Below are 19320 nucleotides of genomic sequence, written 5' to 3' on the forward strand. Positions count from 1 at the left end.
AACAACTGTGCCACCAGGGAAGCCCTAAACTATGGCTTTTCATCAAAGCCAAACGGCTTTCCAACAAGTCCTGAGTCTACTATTTGTCTCAGTCCAAGGAAGAAAACAACAACCTCCAAGGAGACTGTTCCAGAGAAAAGTAAGGCATTCCAGAAATGCTGCCCTGCTTCAGAATGGTCTTCCGGAACGGGGAACCTGCAGTAAACATTTACTGAACTCTTATGTGCACAAGGAGCAGCAGAGGTAGGCCTGTGACTGATTCCTGCTCCACCTTCCAGCTGTGTTACCTGAGGCACATACTGCCTCTCTGAGCCTTGGTGTCTTCGTTTGCAAAATGAAAAACAGTAACTGAATCTACTTCCTAGGATTGTTGGATGAGTTCAATGAAATAATGCTGAGCCCAGTGCCTGCCACATAAGAAGTGCTTAATAAGAGGTAGTTCTTGCAAAAGAAAGGACAGACAGTATATTGAGAAAAGAAAAACTAATAAGGGCTTTCTAGACGTCCCGTAAGCCATTATTTATGCATTTAGGTATATCCTAAGCGTTTGCTGATGCCTGTTGTTTCAAATAAACTTAATCCTCACAGCATCCTCGGGTAGAAGGGGCGGAGGCCGGAGAGACAGTCCTCGTGACAAAGGACGAAAACAAGACCCCCAAAGGTCCCGGGAAGCGGCCAGCAAGCACCCTCTACCCTCAAACCCTCCCGGGTGGGTTCAAAACACCAGACGCGACTCTCCTCGGGGAGAAGGGGCTGCAAGCGATCATTAGCGGGGCAGTCGGGGCTGGGACTTTAATTCATCATCGCTAAGAAGTGGTCATCTTTTGTCCCTAAAGAAAAAAGTGCCCGTCAGGGCCCAGACCCCGGGGAAACACAAGTCAGCGCTCCGAGACGCCGCACGCGTGCTTTAAACGCTGGGTCAGGCCCAGGCAGAAATAGAAGAGATAGCGGCCCCTGCTCCGGAGAAGCAACGAGCCCCTGGGGGTTCGAAGTGGGCTGCTGGGGCCCGAGAGGATCCCCTGGGCGCCGGCCGGAGGAGGGGACAGGGAGGTGGCAGCCGGGGGGGGGGGGGCAGGCTGAGCTCACCTGGCCGCGGCGTTCTGCGTACCAGGCAGGCCCAGGCCCCTGCCGGCCCGTAGCTGGACTGGGCTCGCCCCTGCTCGGAGAGACCCGGCCCCCTAAAGCAGTGGGCTGCGGCCCGGAACTCACCTGCCGTAGCAACCTCTCCACCTCCGCCTGTCAGTCAAGCGCGCCTTCCGCGGCTCGGCGTAGCGCGGGGTCATGACGCCCGGCCGGCCGCGCCCCGCCTCCTCCCCATCGGCTGCCCAATCGGGAGAGGACGACGCCAGGGGTAGGGGCGTGGTCAGATGAACGGCGTGGGCCGAGGGCGGGGCCTGAGGGCTTGGGGCCGGGCTGGGCAGGGGCCAGCGCTCTGATCTCACTGCTGAGCGCCGGAAGTATCCTAGACATCAGCGCAGGGGCTCGGCGGCTAGACCGTGGGGCTGGCGCGGCTATGCCGGTCACCGGCAAGACTTTCCGCCGGCGCCGGGCCGACTCGGAGTCGGAGGAAGATGAGCAGGACTCAGAGGAAGTTCGGTGCGTTTGGGGCGGGCTTCCACGGGGCAGGAAGAGAGAGGCAGCCTAGGGGGACTCACCACCGGCCAGGCACCTCGTTGACAACATTGCTAATTATGAGCAGGGCTGTTATCCCCTTCTGTGAAGAAATTGAGGCCCCTAGGGATAAGACCGCCGCCCCAGGGTCTCATGGTTGGGAGAAGTGCCCCTGGCATGCGCAGCGGTTCTGACTCCCGTTGGTGGGTCCAGACGCAGAGTCACCCTCTGGACCACTGCGGGCAGGCAGCGAGGCAGGGGTGTCCCTCGAAGGTGCCTTTTGACTCTGAGTTCCGTGGAGGGTCTCTCAGCCTGTGCATTGCCTGTTGTTTTTTGTTTTTTTTTTTTTAGATTAAAACTGGAAGAGACCCGAGAGGTGCAGAACTTGAGGAAGAGGCCCAACGGGGTGAGGTGGGTACTGCGTGGAGGAGAGGACCCGGAGGACGAGGAGGAGGAGGAGGGGACGACCGAGACACCACGTACCCCGACTCCGCCATCCCCACCCCGTCGCTGTCACAAATATCTCCTCAGACATAGCCCCTTCTCTTGGCACACTTTACACCTTGTACTGCCTGGGGAGGGGTCCAAGCGGTTTTTTTGCAGATGTTTCACCAGGACATGCCCCGAGCCTCGTGATCTTGAAGTTTGCTCCAGAAGTACAGAAACAGGCCATTGATCAGTGTTTTTATTGTCAAATGCACACTGTGATTACTTGTGAAATGCACACTGATAGTTAAGAGTTTGGGAAAATTTAGAAAAGTATAATCATGAAAATAAACAGTACCCATAATTCTCCCGTGCAGAGGTGATCAGTGTTAACATTTAATGTTCTTTTCCTGTCTGTTTTCTCTCTTTTTTGTAAAGACGATGAGCAGCTTTACTTTTATTCTGTTCTTCGTCGGTAGTCCCCTCTTATCCACGGGGGCTATGTTCTGAGACCCCCAGTGGATACCTGAAGCCTGGGTAGTACAGAACCTTATGTAGATTATTTTTTCCTATACGGATGGGTGGGTAGTGTGTACAGTGTGGACACTCAGGACAAAGGGATGGTTCACCTCCCCTGTGGGATGGGGCAGGATAGCAGAGATTCATAGCACCATTCAGCACAGCTGGTAATTTAAAACTTATGAATTTTTTATTTCTGGAATTTTCCATTTAATATTTTTGGACTGCAGATAACTGACACTGTGGAAAGTGAAACCACAGATAGAGGGGGACTACTGTGCTTTCAACTCATGATATTGTGGACATTCAACCACATTGTGGGTAATTTTTCCAAAAACCTTTTTAATATCTGCATAATATTCTATCAGATATCATAATTTAACTTACCCCTTATTTGGGGACATGTAGCTCATTTTTTAAAATTTCGCCATCAAATAAGGCTGCAATAGTATTTTCCTGCATTTGTCTTTAGCTTCATTTTCCCTGAAGGCATAATCTTAGAAATGAGATTTCTAAGCCAAGATAATGCTAAATGACTTTACAGGAAAATGTACCACTGACGTCACCACTACCCCCACCTCCAGCATCTAGCGTGTTTCTTGGACCCTGTTATTCTTGTAGGCTTTTTCCAGCCGGCTTCAGTGTTCACCCCGCAAATCTCACCCTTGCCCTAATGTTGCAACCTACAGACTTCCTAAATGTTTCTCCTTATCTCTGAATTGTGCCCTTTCTCTCTCTCTCTCCCCCACTTTTTGGCTTTTCTCAGTGCTGTAGCCCTGCTGGTGGGAGAGAAGGTACAAGAAGAGACCACTCTAGTGGTGAGTTGTGGGGTCCTCCCTGGGCAGTGGGAAGATGTGGCTGCTCTTCAGGGGATGATTGGATTTTCTTAAAAGAAAAAAAGAAATCCACTGCAAGTTATATAGATGCTTCTCCTTGGCTGTGTTTGCTGTCTGCAGGATGATCCCTTTCAGATGAAGACAGGCGGGATGGTGGACATGAAGAAACTAAAGGAAAGGGGCAAAGATAAGTAAGTGCAAAACTGGCTGAGAGGCAAATTCCCCTGCAGCCCCTGCCTGGGTCTGTGTTCCCCCAGGGAGCTGGGTCCTGCTGCAGCTTTTACAAGACATCTTGGAGTACCCTTTGTGCTTTGTAAACGGTATGTTGTTTAAAAACAAAGAAAACAAAAACTCTTCAAAAGTTAACTTAGAGTGATGCGGGTAGGCACCTCTTGTAAAGGTGCATTGTATATTGCCTTTTGTTTTAAATTTATGTATTTATCCTTGGTTGCGTTGGGTCTTCGCTGCTGCGCGTGGGCTTTCTCCAGTTGCGGCGAGCGGGGGCCACTCCTCGTTGCGGTGCGTGGGCTTCTCATTGCGGTGGCTTCTCCCGTTGCGGAGCACAGGCTCCAGGCGCGTGGGCTTCAGTAGTTGTGGCGCACGGGCTTAGTTGCTCCGCGGCACGTGGGACCCTCCCGGACCAGGCCTCGAACCCGTGTCCCCTGCACTGGCAGGCGGACTCCCAACCACTGCGCCACCTGGGATGCCGCTGTATATTGTCTTTCAAACCCATGTGGAAGTTGTTTTTCTTTTTTGAGGAAAACATAGAAACAATTACAAAAATAATACAAGCAATACAGAAGTGACATATAAACGAATCTACTCATTCCCCCGAGGTATCTCCAGAGGCCGTCAGTGTGCTTGCATATATTCCTAGAGTTCCTTCTATTTACATATCATATATATGTGTATATTTTTTGACCGTAAACAGGATGTCGTACATTTCGTTGCATACTTGTTTTCTTCATGTAACACCACACTCGGCCTCATTTGGCTGTGACTCTGAGGCTCTGCTTCACTGTCCTCTTTTTTTAGGATCAGTGAAGAGGAAGACCTCCATCTGGGGACGTCATTTTCTGCAGAAACCAACCGAAGGGACGAGGACGCTGACATGTAGGTGTCAGTCTGTTCATCAGTAAGAGGTTGGGGGAGGGCTCCAGCCAGACAGAGTCCAAGATAATTTGTCACAGATGACATTTCTAGACTTATCCAAAGACAGCACATTGGCCCGTCTCGCGCCCCTGCCTCCCCTTTCCCCACCCCCTGAGGCTTGAGAACTTAGAAGAACTCAAAAATTCTTTAAAAGTGTGGTTCTTGGAATTTTAGATTCCTTGACTAGTGATGTTCCACCCCCCCCCCCCCAAAATTGCAGGGATAAACAATGGACTTGCCTGTTTTTCATCTTGCAAACAAGGCTGTTAAACAAACTACCATCTACCATTATCTTTTTGTCTTCAAAGAACCTTACACATGGTGTGGTAGGACAGAATCTCATGATAGAGGTTGGTGCTTCAAGTTGAAAAACTTTAGCTTGATTTAAAAACTCAAGTTATTTTTATTTTTCTCCTTCTCCATGGAACGATGGCAACTTCATCATCAACCGTCACAGCTCCGTGAGCCAGCGTTGGGGACCCCTCATTTAAAAGACACCAGTTGTGAGCTTCCCTGCCCCTCTTTGAGGCCTTTGGGTATCTCATTTCAGGATGAAGTACATTGAGACGGAGCTGAAGAAGCGGAAAGGGATCGTGGAACACGAGGAACAGAAAGTTAAGGCAAAGAATGCAGAGGACTGCCTTTACGAACTGCCGGAGAACATCCGGGTCTCCTCGGCCAAGAAGACCGAGGAGATGCTGTCCAACCAGATGCTGAGCGGCATCCCGGAGGTGGACCTCGGCATCGAGTGCGTTTCACACCCACGGTCGTGCCTCTCTCCCGCCCCCAGGCAGAAAAGACGAGCTCTCTGCTTTCCAGTTTAAAGTTAAGGGGCTGGTTCTTAACCTGTCTCCTTGGGGACCCACAGACATAAAGTATCTGCTTTGGCAGGCTGACGTGGTTGTTGCCAGGCCTTTCTCTGGAGGGTTGGTCAGAAGTAGTTAAAGAGACAAGGGACTGTGACTGCCGAAAACAAGAATGTTTTTATTTAGCCTTTGTTCACAGCTCTTCAGCTCTTCTATTCAGGTCCTTGTATTCTGCTTTATTCTAGCAGGAGCAATGATAAAGGCTCACCCACCCCGTGATCCTTCTTTCATTTTTACGACAAAGCATCTGCTCCAAAAGGGGATTTTTGTGGAGGAGATACAGTGGTCATAATCACCTTCGGGTGTGGTAGAAAGTTGGGAGACTTCTGGGTTCTCGCTTCCTTTCTGGCCTTACTAGCTTTGAGCCTTGGTCAACTCACCCTGACCTCCAGCTCAATTTCCTCTTGATCAGAAGAGAGTAACTGCTGCACCTCCAATGCTGGGAGAGCTCCTTGACAATCTGCCCACAGGGGAGTAGGTAAACGGTAGAGAGCTGTGCCCCACGAAAGATGACGTCCTTACGCAGTGGGGGGGCTGCCAGGCCCTTTAGTCAGTTCCATCTGAGGCCCAAAGGTGTGATGATCTCACCGTGGTGTGGCTCCTTTCTCCGCACAGTGCGAAAATAAAAAATATCATTTCCACGGAGGATGCCAAGGCCCGTCTGCTGGCAGAGCAGCAGAACAAGAAGAAAGACAGTGAGACGTCCTTTGTGCCCACCAACATGGCTGTGAATTACGTGCAGCACAACCGGTGTAAGTGTCGCATCTCTGGGGAAGCAGCTCCAGCCCACGCCATTGGGTTGAGGTCCCTGGGTTCCCAAAGTCTGTCTGACCCGTCTCCTGGTCTCTTTTGGTCCAGTTTATCACGAGGAGCTCAATGCTCCCATACGGAGAAACAAAGAAGAGCCCAAGGCCCGACCGTTGAGAGTGGGTGACACGGAGAAGCCAGAGCCTGAGCGTGAGTACAGCAGAGGCCTCGGGCCACCTGGCGTGACCGTTGCCCAGGGCCCGTGGAGGTGGGGAGGGACTCGGCAGGGGCGGCGCTTGGGCTCTGGGTTCTAGTCCATTCTCTGGACCATGGTCACGTGCCTTCCCCTTTCCAAGCCTCAGTTTCTTTACCTCTAAGATGGGGATAGTAATAAAACTTAACCACTTGGGGTTGCTCTAAGGATTCACTGGGCTGTCAAATATAATAGAGACTCAAAAAATTAGAAAATTTCAATAAGCAAAAGTAAATTAAAAGTTAATCATAATTTCACCACCCAAAGACAGCCCCTGTTAACATTTTTATATATTGTTATCCCTCAGTATCCGTGGGGGACTGGTTCCAGGACCCGCTGCAGACACCAAAATCTATGGATGCTTAAGTCCCACAGTCAGCCCTCCATATCCATGGATGCGGAACCCAGGGATTCCAAGGGCTGACTATGTATAACCTTGCCCACTTTTTAAAGATATACATATGCTGTGTACATACTTAATGGGATCTCACGGCTTTTTAGTGTGCTCTGCCTGTCTCTCCATGACAGTAAATACATTTTCCCTTTCAATGGCCATATCACGTTCTGCTGTATAGATGTAGATGACCTGTAGTCTAACCATTTCCCTCTGGTGGGACACTTAGGTTGTTTCCCATTTTTCCCTATTTAATGATGATCATTCTTGTCTATGTCGTGTCCTTAAGCTGCCTTCTGAGAACTCACCGAATGACCCTAATTTGTTCTCCCGCCAGCAACATCCAGCAGTGCCCCTTTCCCACATGCTCACCAGCACCAGGCGGTGTCATCTTTCTCATCAACAATGGGATGATTCTAAGGAGATGCTAAATTCGCTGAGGCTTCTGAAAATCCAGCCTGTTGCTCTATTTCTTCCTTCCTGCTTGAGCAATTATTTTCTGTAACACCTTAGCTGTGTAGTCTTTGATTCCCAAAGAGCTTCCTATTATTAATACCGAGGAAGCAGGGACTTTGGAGGCACCAGACTTGTGTTCAACTCAGCCTACCTTCACTTCCTGAGTGACCTTGAGCAAATCAGCTAACCTCTCTGAGCAGAGATGGTAACGTGCCCCTGCTAGGATTGCTGGGTGGGTGAAAGGAAGTCTTGTCTGAAAAGATTTAGTGCCATGCCTGGTATGTTGTCAAGCTCTCCAATGAAGCGTAGCTACTGCTGCTCACCTGGTCTAACATTGAAGTCAGCATAGGTCAGCTGGCACCTGACTCCACCATGTTTATTGCTATTCACCCCAAAACAGGTACTTACTGAGGCCCTACTATGTTCCTGTTAACTAGAGTAGGCACCGGGGCTCCTGTAGGGAGTGAGACAGGCATGGTCGTCCTTGCCTACGTGGAGCTAAGCCTGTTGTTGGCTTCCAGGATGGCAACCAGCTTTTCCTCTTTGTCTTCTCAGGGTCCCCTCCCAACCGCAAGCGTCCTGCTAACGAGAAGGCCACGGATGACTATCACTACGAGAAGTTCAAGAAGATGAACAGGCGGTACTGAGGGAGGCTAAAGGGGAGAGGTGCAAAGTGGGATGTAAACAGTGTCGTTCACTCCCTTTATCCCCCTGATAAAAGGCTTCCTGCACAGAAGCCTGCTCGTTATTGGCTAGCAGACAGTTCCCAAAACAGACTCTATCAGTCCTGCTGCTTACCTGCTGGATTTTTCAGGCACTGAATTTGTAACCTTTTGAAACAATGTGTAGTTTTCCTATTTGGGGACAAACTCTATTCTTGAGAGCATTATTAAATCTCGTTTGTAAATATGTTGACTTTCTCCTAATATTTGCCCTGGGTCAGGAGGAAACAGTTGTGTGTTTCAGGGTGAGATAATACCCTTTAGATTGTGGTTTTATTATTATTATATATGCAATCATGTCTCCTATTTTCAAGTATCTGGAGTGGGGTTCAGAAATGCATCCTTCACTGTTTACAGTGGATCCAGCTGACAGCAGAAAAATCTAGGTTGAGATCAAAGGGACACTGGTATTTTCTGACTTTTACAAAGTTATCTGTTTCTTTTCATTATGAAAGAAAAAACAATTTCTATCACTTTTAGCACTTAAGTATTAAATATGAAATGGACCCAGCCTTATTGTTTGTATTGCATCTTCTTATACCGACGCTAGGTAATGTGTTCAGTGTCTGGGGGTTGGGCAGCTCAAAAACAAAATTCAGTCACTGAGAGGGGTTTTCTCATTTAGTTTAAGAGAGGTGGACAGGCTCCAGTCTCTGAGCTGTCAAGTGTGGCCCACCTGTGCCATTTTTCCTGAGGTAGTTACACAGGTTGTGATGAGGAAAGAACAGGTCAGTTGACTCCTGGGCTGATTTAAAGCAGGTATTGTGTGATTAGAGAAGTGTGGCTTTGGAGTCAGATCTGAGCCTTGCTCACAGCTTCCTTAAATCGTTGGACAAATCCGTTTGCCTCGGAGCCTTAGTTTTCTCATCTGTAAACTAGATTTTCTTCTAGCTTTTTTTCCCCTTCACTCGAATGAATGCAGGGTCACTGAAGGCAGGAATCACGTGTGCCTGACTTTTTTCTTGAATCCCCGGGAGCTAGTCCATAGGCGATCCTCAAAATTATGAATGAATGAGTGGAAGTATCGTTACCTGGGAGAGACCTGACCAACACTACCTTATCCAGGTGATGAAGGTCAACATCAACAGTCATTAATCATGTTGACTGTATGTACCTTTGATATGATGTTATAAAAATAGCACTTTATCTCTGAAAAGTATATTCCTCCCCAAAACCCGCAACTCCAGTCTAATCATAAGGAAAGCATCAGACAAATTCCAGTAGTTGGGGATCCTACGAAAGATTTGACCAGTACTTCCCCAAACTCTCAAGGTCATCAAAACCAAGGAAAGTTTGAGAAACAGCCACAGCCAAGGGGAGCTAAGGAGACATGACAATTAAATATAATGTGGTATCTTGGATGGGATCCCAGATCACAAATAGGACGTTAGGTAAAACCTAAGGAAATATGAAGAAACTTTAGTTACAATCTAGCAACGTAAGTTCATTAATTTTAACAAATGTAACATACTAATGTAAGATGTGAATAATAGGGGAAACTGTGCGGGCGGGGCTGTGGTAATATGGAACCTCTCTGTACCGTCCTGTCAACTTTTCTATAAGTGTAAAACTGTTCCCAAAAATGTTTTATTAAAAAAAAATTGGCCCCTCCAGCCGCCCCAGCGCCCAAAGCAGGCAAGGGCCGTGCCCCTCACAAAGATGGCGGCCTCCGGCGTCGGAGGAGGTCCGCCCGCTACAAAAATGGCGGCCCCGGCGGGAGGGGCCGGAAGTGCAGTCAGGCGGCAGCGCCTGTCTGCGGTAGGCGCGAGAACGCGCGGGGGCGGCGCGGGTCCCGGCATGAAGCTGGGCCGGGCCGCACTGGGCCTGGTGCTGCTGGCGCCGTTGGCGGTGCGGGCGGTGGAGCCCATCAGCCTGGGACTGGCCCTGGCCGGCGTCCTCACCGGCTACATCTCCTACCCGCGCCTCTACTGCCTGTTCGCCGAGTGCTGCAGCCAGAAGCAGAGCCTCAGCCGAAACGGTAGGATGGGGAGGGGGCTGGGGGCTGGGGGCTGGTGCTAGGGCTGGGGCGGGGGTCAGAGGCTGTGGTCCAGGAGACCCGGAAGCCCGGGCAGCGCTGAGGCCGGCGGGGGCTGGACCCGGAACCGGGCTGCGGGATGGGGCCTGGCTCCTGGGCCACGGCCACAGGCCGACCGGACTTTGGTTGGAGACCTGCGGAGGCCAGCTGGTGTGTTTGGGCACCTTCGCTCAGAAACTGGGAGTGTGGACGATTGCAAACGAACTCCAGAGAGTTTTTACTCCTTCCTCGCCGGAGACGGGAAGGCTGGTGGGGACTCTTCCGGCGCGGAGCAGTGGGGGCCGAACCGCCGCCCTTTTCCTGCCGGGCGTGGGGTGGGAGGGACCGAGCGGGGATGAGGGGCTCACGCTGGTGGCGGAGGCACTGGAGCCAAGGGTCTCTTCAGGAAGGAGAGCTCGGGGACGGGCAGGACTAGCAGAGGGGGAGGGCCTGGTGGACCCGCGGGTCACCTGGGCCAAGTGCTTATCTACATCCGCGTCTCACTAGACTCTTGAAGAGCTTAGCGGGCTTTGCTGGCTTTCACCTGAGCCTGTAAACTGGGCTGCGTTTTGCCACGTCTGTCCTCCTCCTCCCCGCCTGACCGGCTTTGTTTTTCCCAGCGCTGCAGAAGGATCTGGACAGCAAGCTCTTCGGACAGCATCTTGCAAAGAAAGTCATCTTAAATGCTGTGTCTGGCTTCATAAGCAACCCGAAGCCCAAGAAACCTCTCACCCTCTCCCTACACGGGTGGACGGGCACCGGCAAAAATTTTGTCAGCAAGATCATCGCAGAGAATATTTACGAGGGTGGTCTGAACAGTGACTACGTCCACCTCTTTGTGGCCACACTGCACTTCCCTCACGTCTCCAACATCACCCTGTATAAGGCAAGGGCCAAATTTCGGGATCCTTCCTGGATGGTGATGGGTTTGGGGTTTCTTTGTTGGGGAATGGGATTTGGAAATTCCGTGTTGAAATGAGTGAGCCCTGAAAGTGCATCAGTTCCCCTTTGAAAAGTGTGGAACTTACAGAGGGTTGGAGATGCAGGAAGCAGTTATACCGTCAAAGCTCGTGGTGGTTTCTGAAAACAGGCTCAGTGTGATAGTAAATGGGGTCGTAGGATTTGAGAGGTGGACATAATCAAATCCAGTTTAAAGATCTTCAAATCTAACATGTTTTATAAAAGAGAAAGTGTTTCTAGGGAGGCCTGAGTTTGCTTTTACGGTTTAACTCCCTATTTAACAGTCTGGCTTTGTCGGCAGGCACACCTGGATTTGAGCCCGGAGGCTCCTTACAGCTGTGTAATTGTGGGAAAGTCACACGACCTCCCTGAGAGTCAGGTTCTTCATCTGTCAAAGGGCAGTTGTGAGGATTTCTTGAGCTCTGTGTGTCAAGTATGTAACATGATGCCTGGCACATAAGCGTTCGATGTTAACTATTGCCTTTTTTAATTCTCACTGTGGTTTATCTTTTTTATTAATTGCTGTAATACTGTCCTTCAGGCAGCTGAGGGCGTTTCATTCTTCCCTTTGGCTTGGGAGAGCGTCAGGGTCACCAGCCGTCCGGGAGTCTCTGGGATGTGGGACTTTCAGTGCTACAACTGAGAAAGTTCCGGGCAAATCGTTAGCATTCTGTCTTCACTGTTTAACAGCTGTGTGACTTGGAGCAAGTTACTTAACCTCTCTCTACACCTCAGTTTCCTCATCTGTGAAATAGGGAACACAGTAGTAACTACTGTTTTGGAAGATCGCAATGAAACATTGTATGGACAGTGCTTAGACCAGCATCTTACCTGTAGTGAGCGCTCGATACGTGTTCTCTGTTGTTGGCTGTACGTGGGAGAAGCAGAATGGGAAGACCTGGGTTGCTGCAGCCTGCCAGACATGAAGGAATCCTTGTTTAAAGGGTGGTTCGCTTTGTGGACTCAGGCAAGTCACTTCAGCTCCCCTGAGGTTCTCGTTCTGTAAAGAGAGGTTAGTCCATACCTCCAGAGCAGAGTTACTGCTTAAGTTAAATACGTACCCATGGAACATTGTAACCATGGTCCGAGTAGCCAAGCAAAACACCAAATCATAAGAAGTCAAGTCATTGTAACTTACAGAATTTTCCTCAGAAACAGATAGCTAATTCTTTCTCCTTACATCCAGGAAACATCCAGGAAAGAACTGTATGGAACCATAGTTCAGATTTCTGATGCAAAGGGTCCTTTTCTCCTTCTTGATTGTTTAATATAAGAAGTACCTAAATATGTTCTTAGGGGATGTTCCACTTAAGCACATTTATTTCAGCAACCTGCAGGCATTGTTCCAGAAACTCAAGCATGTTGCCTCACCACACGCATCCCCTAGTGTGTGTGCTCTGGAGTTCTCCTCACTTCCCCCATTGGAAAGTTAGAGCCCCCTCTCCAGGCTGATCTAAGGACGGAATGAGAAGAGAGGTTACTTGGTCTCTGCCTTCTTCCAAGAAGGCTGGGGTACACAGGATATGTATTAACATTGCCATTTTGATGACAAAGGCCCAGCAACTCAGTGACACAGCATCGACGTGACACGTCGCAGGACAAGAATTACAGTCAGAGAGTGGGGCCTTGGAATCAGGCAGGGTGGGAGTCAGATCTTAGCTCTGTCACATTCTAATTTTGTAGTCTCGGGCAAATCTTGTCGTCTCAGTTGACTGTGCTCTCTGTGCTTCAGTTTCCCCATCTGTACAATGGGTATGATAATGCCCAGTACGTGGCGTTGTGGTGAGAAACAAAAGAGCTCGTATAAAGTCCGTAGCACGGTGGGGAGCTCACGGTAAGCCCGCCGTAAACGCAGCCTTTGCGGAGGCAGTCGTAGCGTTAATCATGCTCTCGCCCTGGCGGGGTCACCCGCACTCCTGAGCATCTGTACTGGCTCTTGCCCCTTGTCACTCAGGATCAGTTACAGTCGTGGATTCGCGGCAACGTGAGCGCCTGTGCGAGGTCCATCTTCATATTTGATGAGATGGACAAAATGCATGCCGGCCTCATAGATGCCATCAAGCCTTACCTAGACTATTATGACAACTTGGATGGGGTCTCCTATCAGAAAGCCATCTTCATATTTCTCAGGTAAAGTCGGGGCTGGGACATGGTTTGAAGAGCTCTGAGCCCCAGCCTGGGGGCTTCGGGGGAAAAAAACCCCAGTCCTTATTCACTAGAATTCTTTTGCAGCAATGCTGGAGCAGAAAGGATCACAGACGTGGCTTTAGATTTCTGGAGAAGTGGAAAGCAGAGGGAAGAAATCAAGCTCAGAGACATGGAGCATGCCTTGTCTGTGTCGGCCTTCAATAAAAAGAACAGTAAGTGGGGGGGGCGGGGACTTCCCTGGTGGTTCAGTGGTTAAGACTCCGTACTTCCAATGCAGAGGCCGTGGGTTCGATCCCTGGTTGGGGAACTAAGACCCCATATGCAGTACAGTGCGGCCAAACTAAAAAAAAAAACAAAAAACAAAACAGTAAGCGAGGCCCTCCGTTCCCGGCACAACATCCCCCTACTTCATGATCCCGGACCTCTAAGTTTTAAATTGACGACCTCACCATCACCTGGGGGCTGGTTAGAAATACCAATTCTCAGTCCCTTCCCCAGGCCTACCGAGTCCAGATTCCTGAGGGGAATCTGTGTTAACAAACTCCAGGTGACTTTTACACATACGTAAGTTTGGGAAATGCTGTTTTAAAGAAATAGGGACATCGTTGATCATCAAGATCTTGAAAATTCGTTTCCTGGTTTTTTCAGCCAAATCATTTTCCTTTATAAAAGCGGGTGGTGGAACAAGGAAGGCTGCTGGCGAGCCTCTGATGGAGGAGGTGGGCCCGTTAGGTCCCTTTCTTTCTGCACATTAACCCAGAACCCTGAGGGTCTGTGCCCGAGAGTAACAGCCAAGCAGCGGCTGGGCCCCTGTTCTGTACTGGGCACTGTGTGAAACTCTCTACCTGCATGTTTCCTTTAATCTCCATAATAACCTCCTGGGGTAGAAACTATTATTGTCCTCATTTTATAGATGAGGAAACTGAGGCTCAGAGAGAGAGAGCCCCTTGCCCAAGGACACACAGCCTATTAGTTATCTCTGTTCCAGAGCGTGAGCTTTTACTAGCAAGCTCATTGCTTTGCCAGTGACCCGACACGTTCACTTTTGACCTTGAACCCTTGGATGTGGGAAGACACCATGTTGGAGACTGACTCACTGCATAAAATCCATGAGCCTTGTGGGTTGATTGCTACCATTCGCTCAGGTGTGTTCTTGAAATTGTAAAACAGAAGGTCTCCTCTGAAACAGACTTGTCAAGAAATCCATAGCACTTCAGAGTTACGTGAACAGTAATGGGGTGTTTTATGTCAGTTCGTGCAGGTGGAACGTTAACGGTGAAAGACAAAATATTTTGTCGTATGTTGAGTAGATTCTTGGCATGCCAGAAGTATGAATACAGGCAGTAGGAGTCTCAGCCCCTGAATACCACGGCAAGCGGCTCTGGCCTAGAACCCACGCTGCAGCTTCCAGAGGGTTCCAGAGGATGAGCTTTGGATCTGGGCAGGCCTGGCTCAGCCATGTCCTACCCCGGCCTTAGGCAGATGGCTGAACTCTTTCATTCGTTCACTCAGCGTATTTGCTGAGCACCTGCTAGGTGTCAGGCACTGGTCCAAGAACTGGGGACATAGCAGTGAGCCAAAACAGAAATCCTTACTCTTGTGGAGTCTCTATCCTAATGATAACAAGTAAGGAAACGTGTCGGATGCTGGGACCCATATCTACGTAGAGGTAGAGATTTACCTTCCCCTTTTCCCACAATAGGGAAAAAGTAAACCAATAAATAGGGGTTTGGGGGTGTGGGGCGAGGGTGAGCTGCAGTTTTATTTATTTTTTAATTTTTTAAATTAATTAATTAATTTATCTTTGTCTGCATTGGGTCTTCGTTGCTGCACGCAGGCTTTCTCTAGTTGTGGCGAGCGGGGGCTACTCTTCGTTGTGGTGCACGGGCTTCTCATCACGGTGGCTTCTCTTGTTGCAGAGCACGGGCTCTAGGCGCGCGGGCTTCAGTAGTTGTGGCACGTGGGCTTCAGTAGTTGTGGCTTGTGGGCTCAAGAGCGCAGGCTCAGTGGTTGTGGTGCATGGGCTTAGTTGCTCCGCGGCACGTGGGGTCTTCCCGGACCAGGGCTCGAACCCGTGTCCCCTGCGCTGGCAGTCGGATTCTTAACCACTGCGCCACCACGGGAGTCCCTGCAGTTTTAAGTACAGTGTTCAGGGAAGGCTTACTGTGAGGGTGACATCTGGGCTGACCTGAGGAGTGAGGGAGCCATGTGGACACGGGAGGGAAAAACATTCCATGGGAGGGGACAGCACACGTGAGAGCCCTGAGGCAGGAGTGTGCCTGGGCCAGGATGAGTGCAGGGGACAGGAGGTCAGATGAGAGGCGGAGCTTGGGGTGGGGTGCAGATCGTGGAAGGCCTGGGGAACCACACGAGGGCCTCGGGCTTGGCTCCAGGTGGAAGAGGGAGCCCCTGGAGGGTTTTGATCAGACAGTTCCCTGTTCGGACCGAGTTTTACCAGGACCGCCTGGCTGCCGGGTGGAGAACAGACTGAAGGCAGCAGGGGACGGGGAGGCCAGCGAGGAGCGGCTGCAACAACCTGGCGGGAGATGCTGGCGGCCTGGCCCAGCGCGGCAGCCGTCGGGGAGGTGGGACACGGTCTGACTGGGACGTATTTTGAAGGTGGAAACAATACGATTCCCTAAGGGACTGCGTGTGGGAATGAGAGAGACAAATCAAGGATCTGGCCTGAGCACTTGGCAGGGTGGCACTGCGGCTGAGGGGACGGCCTGCAGGAGGAGGAGGTCTGCAGAGAGGGTGGGAGCTGAAGAGGGGCGTGTCCGGCGAGGGATGACTCGTCTGAAGGCAGAGACGCGCGGAGCCCGCGGGCTGCGGTCGCGGTGCAGTTCCGGGGCGGGGGTCGGGCCGAGGGTGCGGGCTGCGGGGCGGTCGGTCAGTTGGTGGTCTGTAAAGCCACTTGCTCCACGTGAGCACTCTTCGGCGCCTCTGTGTGGCGGGTCCTTGTCCTGACTCCCCGGCTGACTAGCTTTCTGCTGATCATCCTCTTGCCCGACGGCCCCAGCTCGGTGTCCACAGGCCCCGGCACTACCCGGAGTCGTCTGTTGGCTGGGCGGCCAGTCCACGTGTGCCGGGCCCTGGTTCGTCCCCGGCCTCGGGCCTCAGGCGCCCCTGGCACGGGGCAGGCCTGCTGGAGACGCGCCGGCCAGGGCTGCCCGGCCCGCCGTGTGCTGCTTTCCCACGGCCACAGACTCCACCGCGTCCAGGCACTCAGATGTTTATTGAGCACCCGCTGTGTGCAAAGCGCTGTGGGGCGAGAAGAGAATAAAGCCCAGATGTGACTGCTAGCACGAAAAGTATGTTTGGTCTTCCTCCGCGTTTTCTGGCACCCAGAGCTCCTGCGACCCTTGCAGTTTCAACGTGGTAAGAGCCATAATGGTGTCTTTGAGATTCCTAACAAATCCCTTTCAACCACATCAGAGTTTGTGTTAATGAGGTGACTTTTGGAAAATACCAGGGTTGGGGGGTGGCTTCCAGGGGAACCAACCCTTGATCGGAGGGTTGGAACCTTCAGTCTCCAGCCCTTGTCGACCTCCCAGGAGGGCAGGGGGGCTGAAGGTTGAATCAGTCACCGATGGCCAGTGATTTAATCAACGTGCCTACGTAGAGAATTTTCCATAACACCCCTGAAGGACAGGGTTCGGAGAGCTTCCAGGTTGGTGAGCACGCGGAGATCTGGGGCAAGTGATGTGCTCGGAGGTCGTGGAAGGGTCGCGCCCCTTCCCACATACTTTGCCCTGTGTATCTCTTCCAGCTGGCCGTTTCTGAGCTACAGCCTTTTATAATCAACCAGTAATCTAGCAAGAAAATGTTTCTCTGAGTTTCTGTGAGCTGCTCTAGCAAATTAATTGAACCCAAGGAGGGGGGTCATTGGAACCTCAGAAGCATGGGTGACAACCCAAACTTTCGGTTGGTGGCTGAGGGAGGGGATGGCCTTGCGGGGCTGCGTCCTTAACCTGTGGGATCTGACGGAGTCTCCAGATAGAGAGAGTCAGAACTGAGCTGAAAGCAGGTGGGCTCAGAGAACCGCTTGGTGGTGGTGGGGGGAATACAGGATGGAGTTGGTGTCAGAGGCAGACCAGGATTAAGGCACAGGGGTGAAGCGGCAAGGCGGAAGGGAAACCGTCCTCAGGAGGAAACGCTGGGTGTGATCCAGTGGGTGCTGCGTCGTCTCCGAAGGGGAAGTGGGAGGGTCAAGAGGCCAAGAATCTCCGAGGACCCGAGACTGGGCAGAGGCAGGCCCCATCCAGGGAAAGTGCGAGCCCTGTGGCGGTAGCAGAGCGCTGTCTTCACGCATTACTGAGGATTCTAGCTTTTGGTCCCCCAAACACTCTGGAGGGTCGGGACGTGCCGGCAGCGGCAGTGGGTCTCTACCTTGTTGCTAATCCCAGCCGCTGGAACCCCAGCCGGTTGCAACTTCCCAAGATGCGGGAGTGCTGGTCCTTCCCTGGGAACTCTTCTTCTCACCTTTCGCTTTCTGTGAACCTGCTCCCTTTCCCACTCAGCCTGCCTGCTTGTTCCAGGGTGGGTGGTGAGCCCCTTTCCCACTTCAGATCCTTTTTTTTTTTTTCATATCTAAAAATTTTAATAAATGCATAGGCAGGGTACCCGCCCGAGATCTTAGCGGTCACATCTCGAGAGGCCTCCCTGCCCACTGCGGCATCACCCCTCGCGGTGGCCCTGGGTGAGCTCACTGGCTAGTCTGACTGCTCGTTAGGCTGTGAGCCCCATGAGGGCAGGTGCGGGGCTCCACCTCATGGCTGACACCCGGCAGATGTGTGTGGACAGGTGGACGGGCGGGTGGACAGTGGATGAACAGCACCTTTTTCTTTTCCCCAGGTGGCTTCTGGCATAGCAGCTTAATTGACCGAAATCTCATTGATTATTTTGTTCCCTTCCTCCCCCTGGAATATAAACACCTAAAAATGTGCATCCGAGTGGAAATGCAGTCCCGAGGCTACGAAGTTGACGAGGACATTGTAAGCAGAGTGGCCGAGGAGATGACATTTTTCCCCAAAGAGGAGAGAGTTTTCTCTGACAAAGGCTGCAAAACTGTGTTCACCAAGTTAGACTATTACTACGATGACTGATGGTACCAGAGATGCCGCTTCCCGCATCCCCGCTCTGGTCCCGGAAGAGGAGTAAAATGAATTATTCCGGTGTGACAGGACAGGCATCTTCCTGGGCGTTATTTTCACCCAGCAGGGCCTGCGGGCCGTGGGTGACGCATCACAGATGGAAACAGCCCCAGAGCCTGCAGGAGCACGAGGAGCCGGCCCCCAGCTCGCCTGTACCAGGCCTCATGGTTTTTTAAAAATCATGTTTTAATTTCAGGTGTTTCTGTTTCAAGGAAGGACGAATCAGTTTTACTGAAAGTGTGATAATTTTATTTAAAATGGTTTTTAACAGTATGAAGAGACTTTTCAGACTCTTAAGTTGTTGGCTTTGTGTGTTTTTTCAAGTTCCTGTCATTACAGCATACACTGTGATGTCTTTCCTGCTAAAAAGCCTGAGTCCTCGGCCCGTCTTCTGTAGGGTGGTGTCGCTGTACCGGGGACGGAGGCTCTAGCCGCGAGCCCATCTGTCCCAGGATGACCATGGCAGGGGGACACACTCAGGCCCGTCACAGACAAAACCTAACTGCCCTCCCCAAGGGTCTTCATCTCAGTAGCATTGTGAACGGTGGGAATGATCTTAGTAACGTCGTGAGCAATTTGTGAGAAACCGAATTTCCTCGAAAGAGAAGCATCTGCAGCTTGTCACTGGCCGGTCAGTCAGCTGTGCAAAGGCCCTTCTCTGCTTCCCATTCCTAAGTGAGCCACACGCTCTGTACCAGGTTTTGCCATATTTTCTTAAAACCTTCCTCACTGATTACTAATTTTCATTATGTTGAATCAGAACTCCCCAAGCCTTTAGGAAAGCTCAGCTGCCCCCCAGGATACTGAGAACAGTGTTTTTATTTATTAGTGCAAACAGCTACCATTTTACAATAAAATTATGTACGGTTTGTAAATACATTTTTTACATTTAATTTATTTTTTACTTTTGGCCACATTGGGTCTTCGTTGCTGTGTGCAGGCTTCCTCTAGTTGCAGCGAGCAGGGGCTACTCGTTGTTGCGGTGCGCAGGCTTCTCATTGTGGTGAGTTCTCTTTGTTGCAGAGCACGGGCTCTAGGCACGCGGGCTTCAGTAGTTGTGACA

At 51.1% G+C, this 19320-nt stretch overlaps 3 protein-coding genes across 26 annotated transcripts in view; 2 read left to right on the forward strand and 1 right to left on the reverse strand.

Annotated features, from left to right (window-relative positions):
* Positions 1 to 1320, reverse strand: part of USP20 (ubiquitin specific peptidase 20) — an 82372-nt gene extending 81052 nt beyond the window's left edge. For 6 of the 21 annotated variants that reach the window (XM_067040502.1, XM_067040501.1, XM_067040503.1 and 3 more), the window contains exon 1: positions 1210 to 1314. In XM_067040502.1, coding sequence (XP_066896603.1) covers positions 1210 to 1283 — 74 coding nt within the window. In that variant the 5' untranslated portion in view covers positions 1284 to 1314. Of the gene's footprint in view, positions 1 to 1086 lie in introns of all 21 variants that reach the window. The other 15 variants (XM_067040508.1, XM_067040507.1, XM_067040515.1 and 12 more) reach the window with 11 other exon arrangements.
* A 78-nt stretch (positions 1321 to 1398) lies between these two features.
* C8H9orf78 (chromosome 8 C9orf78 homolog) lies at positions 1399 to 8169 on the forward strand. The gene is made up of 9 exons (XM_059072012.2): positions 1399 to 1596; positions 1963 to 2022; positions 3323 to 3374; positions 3513 to 3583; positions 4428 to 4505; positions 5095 to 5292; positions 6026 to 6162; positions 6269 to 6367; positions 7816 to 8169. The coding sequence occupies exons 1-9, from the start codon at positions 1514 to 1516 to the stop codon at positions 7905 to 7907; spliced, it is 870 nt and encodes a 289-aa protein (XP_058927995.1). The 5' UTR covers positions 1399 to 1513; the 3' UTR covers positions 7908 to 8169.
* Positions 8170 to 9713: 1544 nt separating this feature from the next.
* On the forward strand, positions 9714 to 19136 carry LOC131761343 (torsin-1A). Of its 4 annotated transcripts, XR_010841825.1 has the most exons (6): positions 9722 to 9960; positions 10617 to 10882; positions 12911 to 13086; positions 13189 to 13316; positions 13753 to 16482; positions 16874 to 17952. XR_010841825.1 is itself a non-coding variant. In XM_059072010.2 (5 exons), exons 1-5 carry the CDS (start codon positions 9780 to 9782, stop codon positions 18207 to 18209), a joined length of 1002 nt encoding a protein of 333 aa, XP_058927993.1. In that variant the 5' UTR covers positions 9714 to 9779; the 3' UTR covers positions 18210 to 19136. The 4 variants fall into 4 exon arrangements, 2 of the variants coding, with proteins under 2 accessions (XP_058927993.1, XP_066896635.1); XM_059072010.2 differs by lacking the exons at positions 13753 to 16482; positions 16874 to 17952 and adding an exon at positions 17959 to 19136 and having other exon boundaries at positions 9714 to 9960; XR_010841826.1 differs by lacking the exons at positions 13753 to 16482; positions 16874 to 17952 and adding an exon at positions 17959 to 19136 and having other exon boundaries at positions 10617 to 11923.
* The last annotated feature ends 184 nt before the right edge of the window (positions 19137 to 19320 follow it).

Source organism: Kogia breviceps, chromosome 8 (genome assembly GCF_026419965.1).
Source record: "Kogia breviceps isolate mKogBre1 chromosome 8, mKogBre1 haplotype 1, whole genome shotgun sequence".
NCBI lineage: Eukaryota > Metazoa > Chordata > Mammalia > Artiodactyla > Physeteridae > Kogia > Kogia breviceps.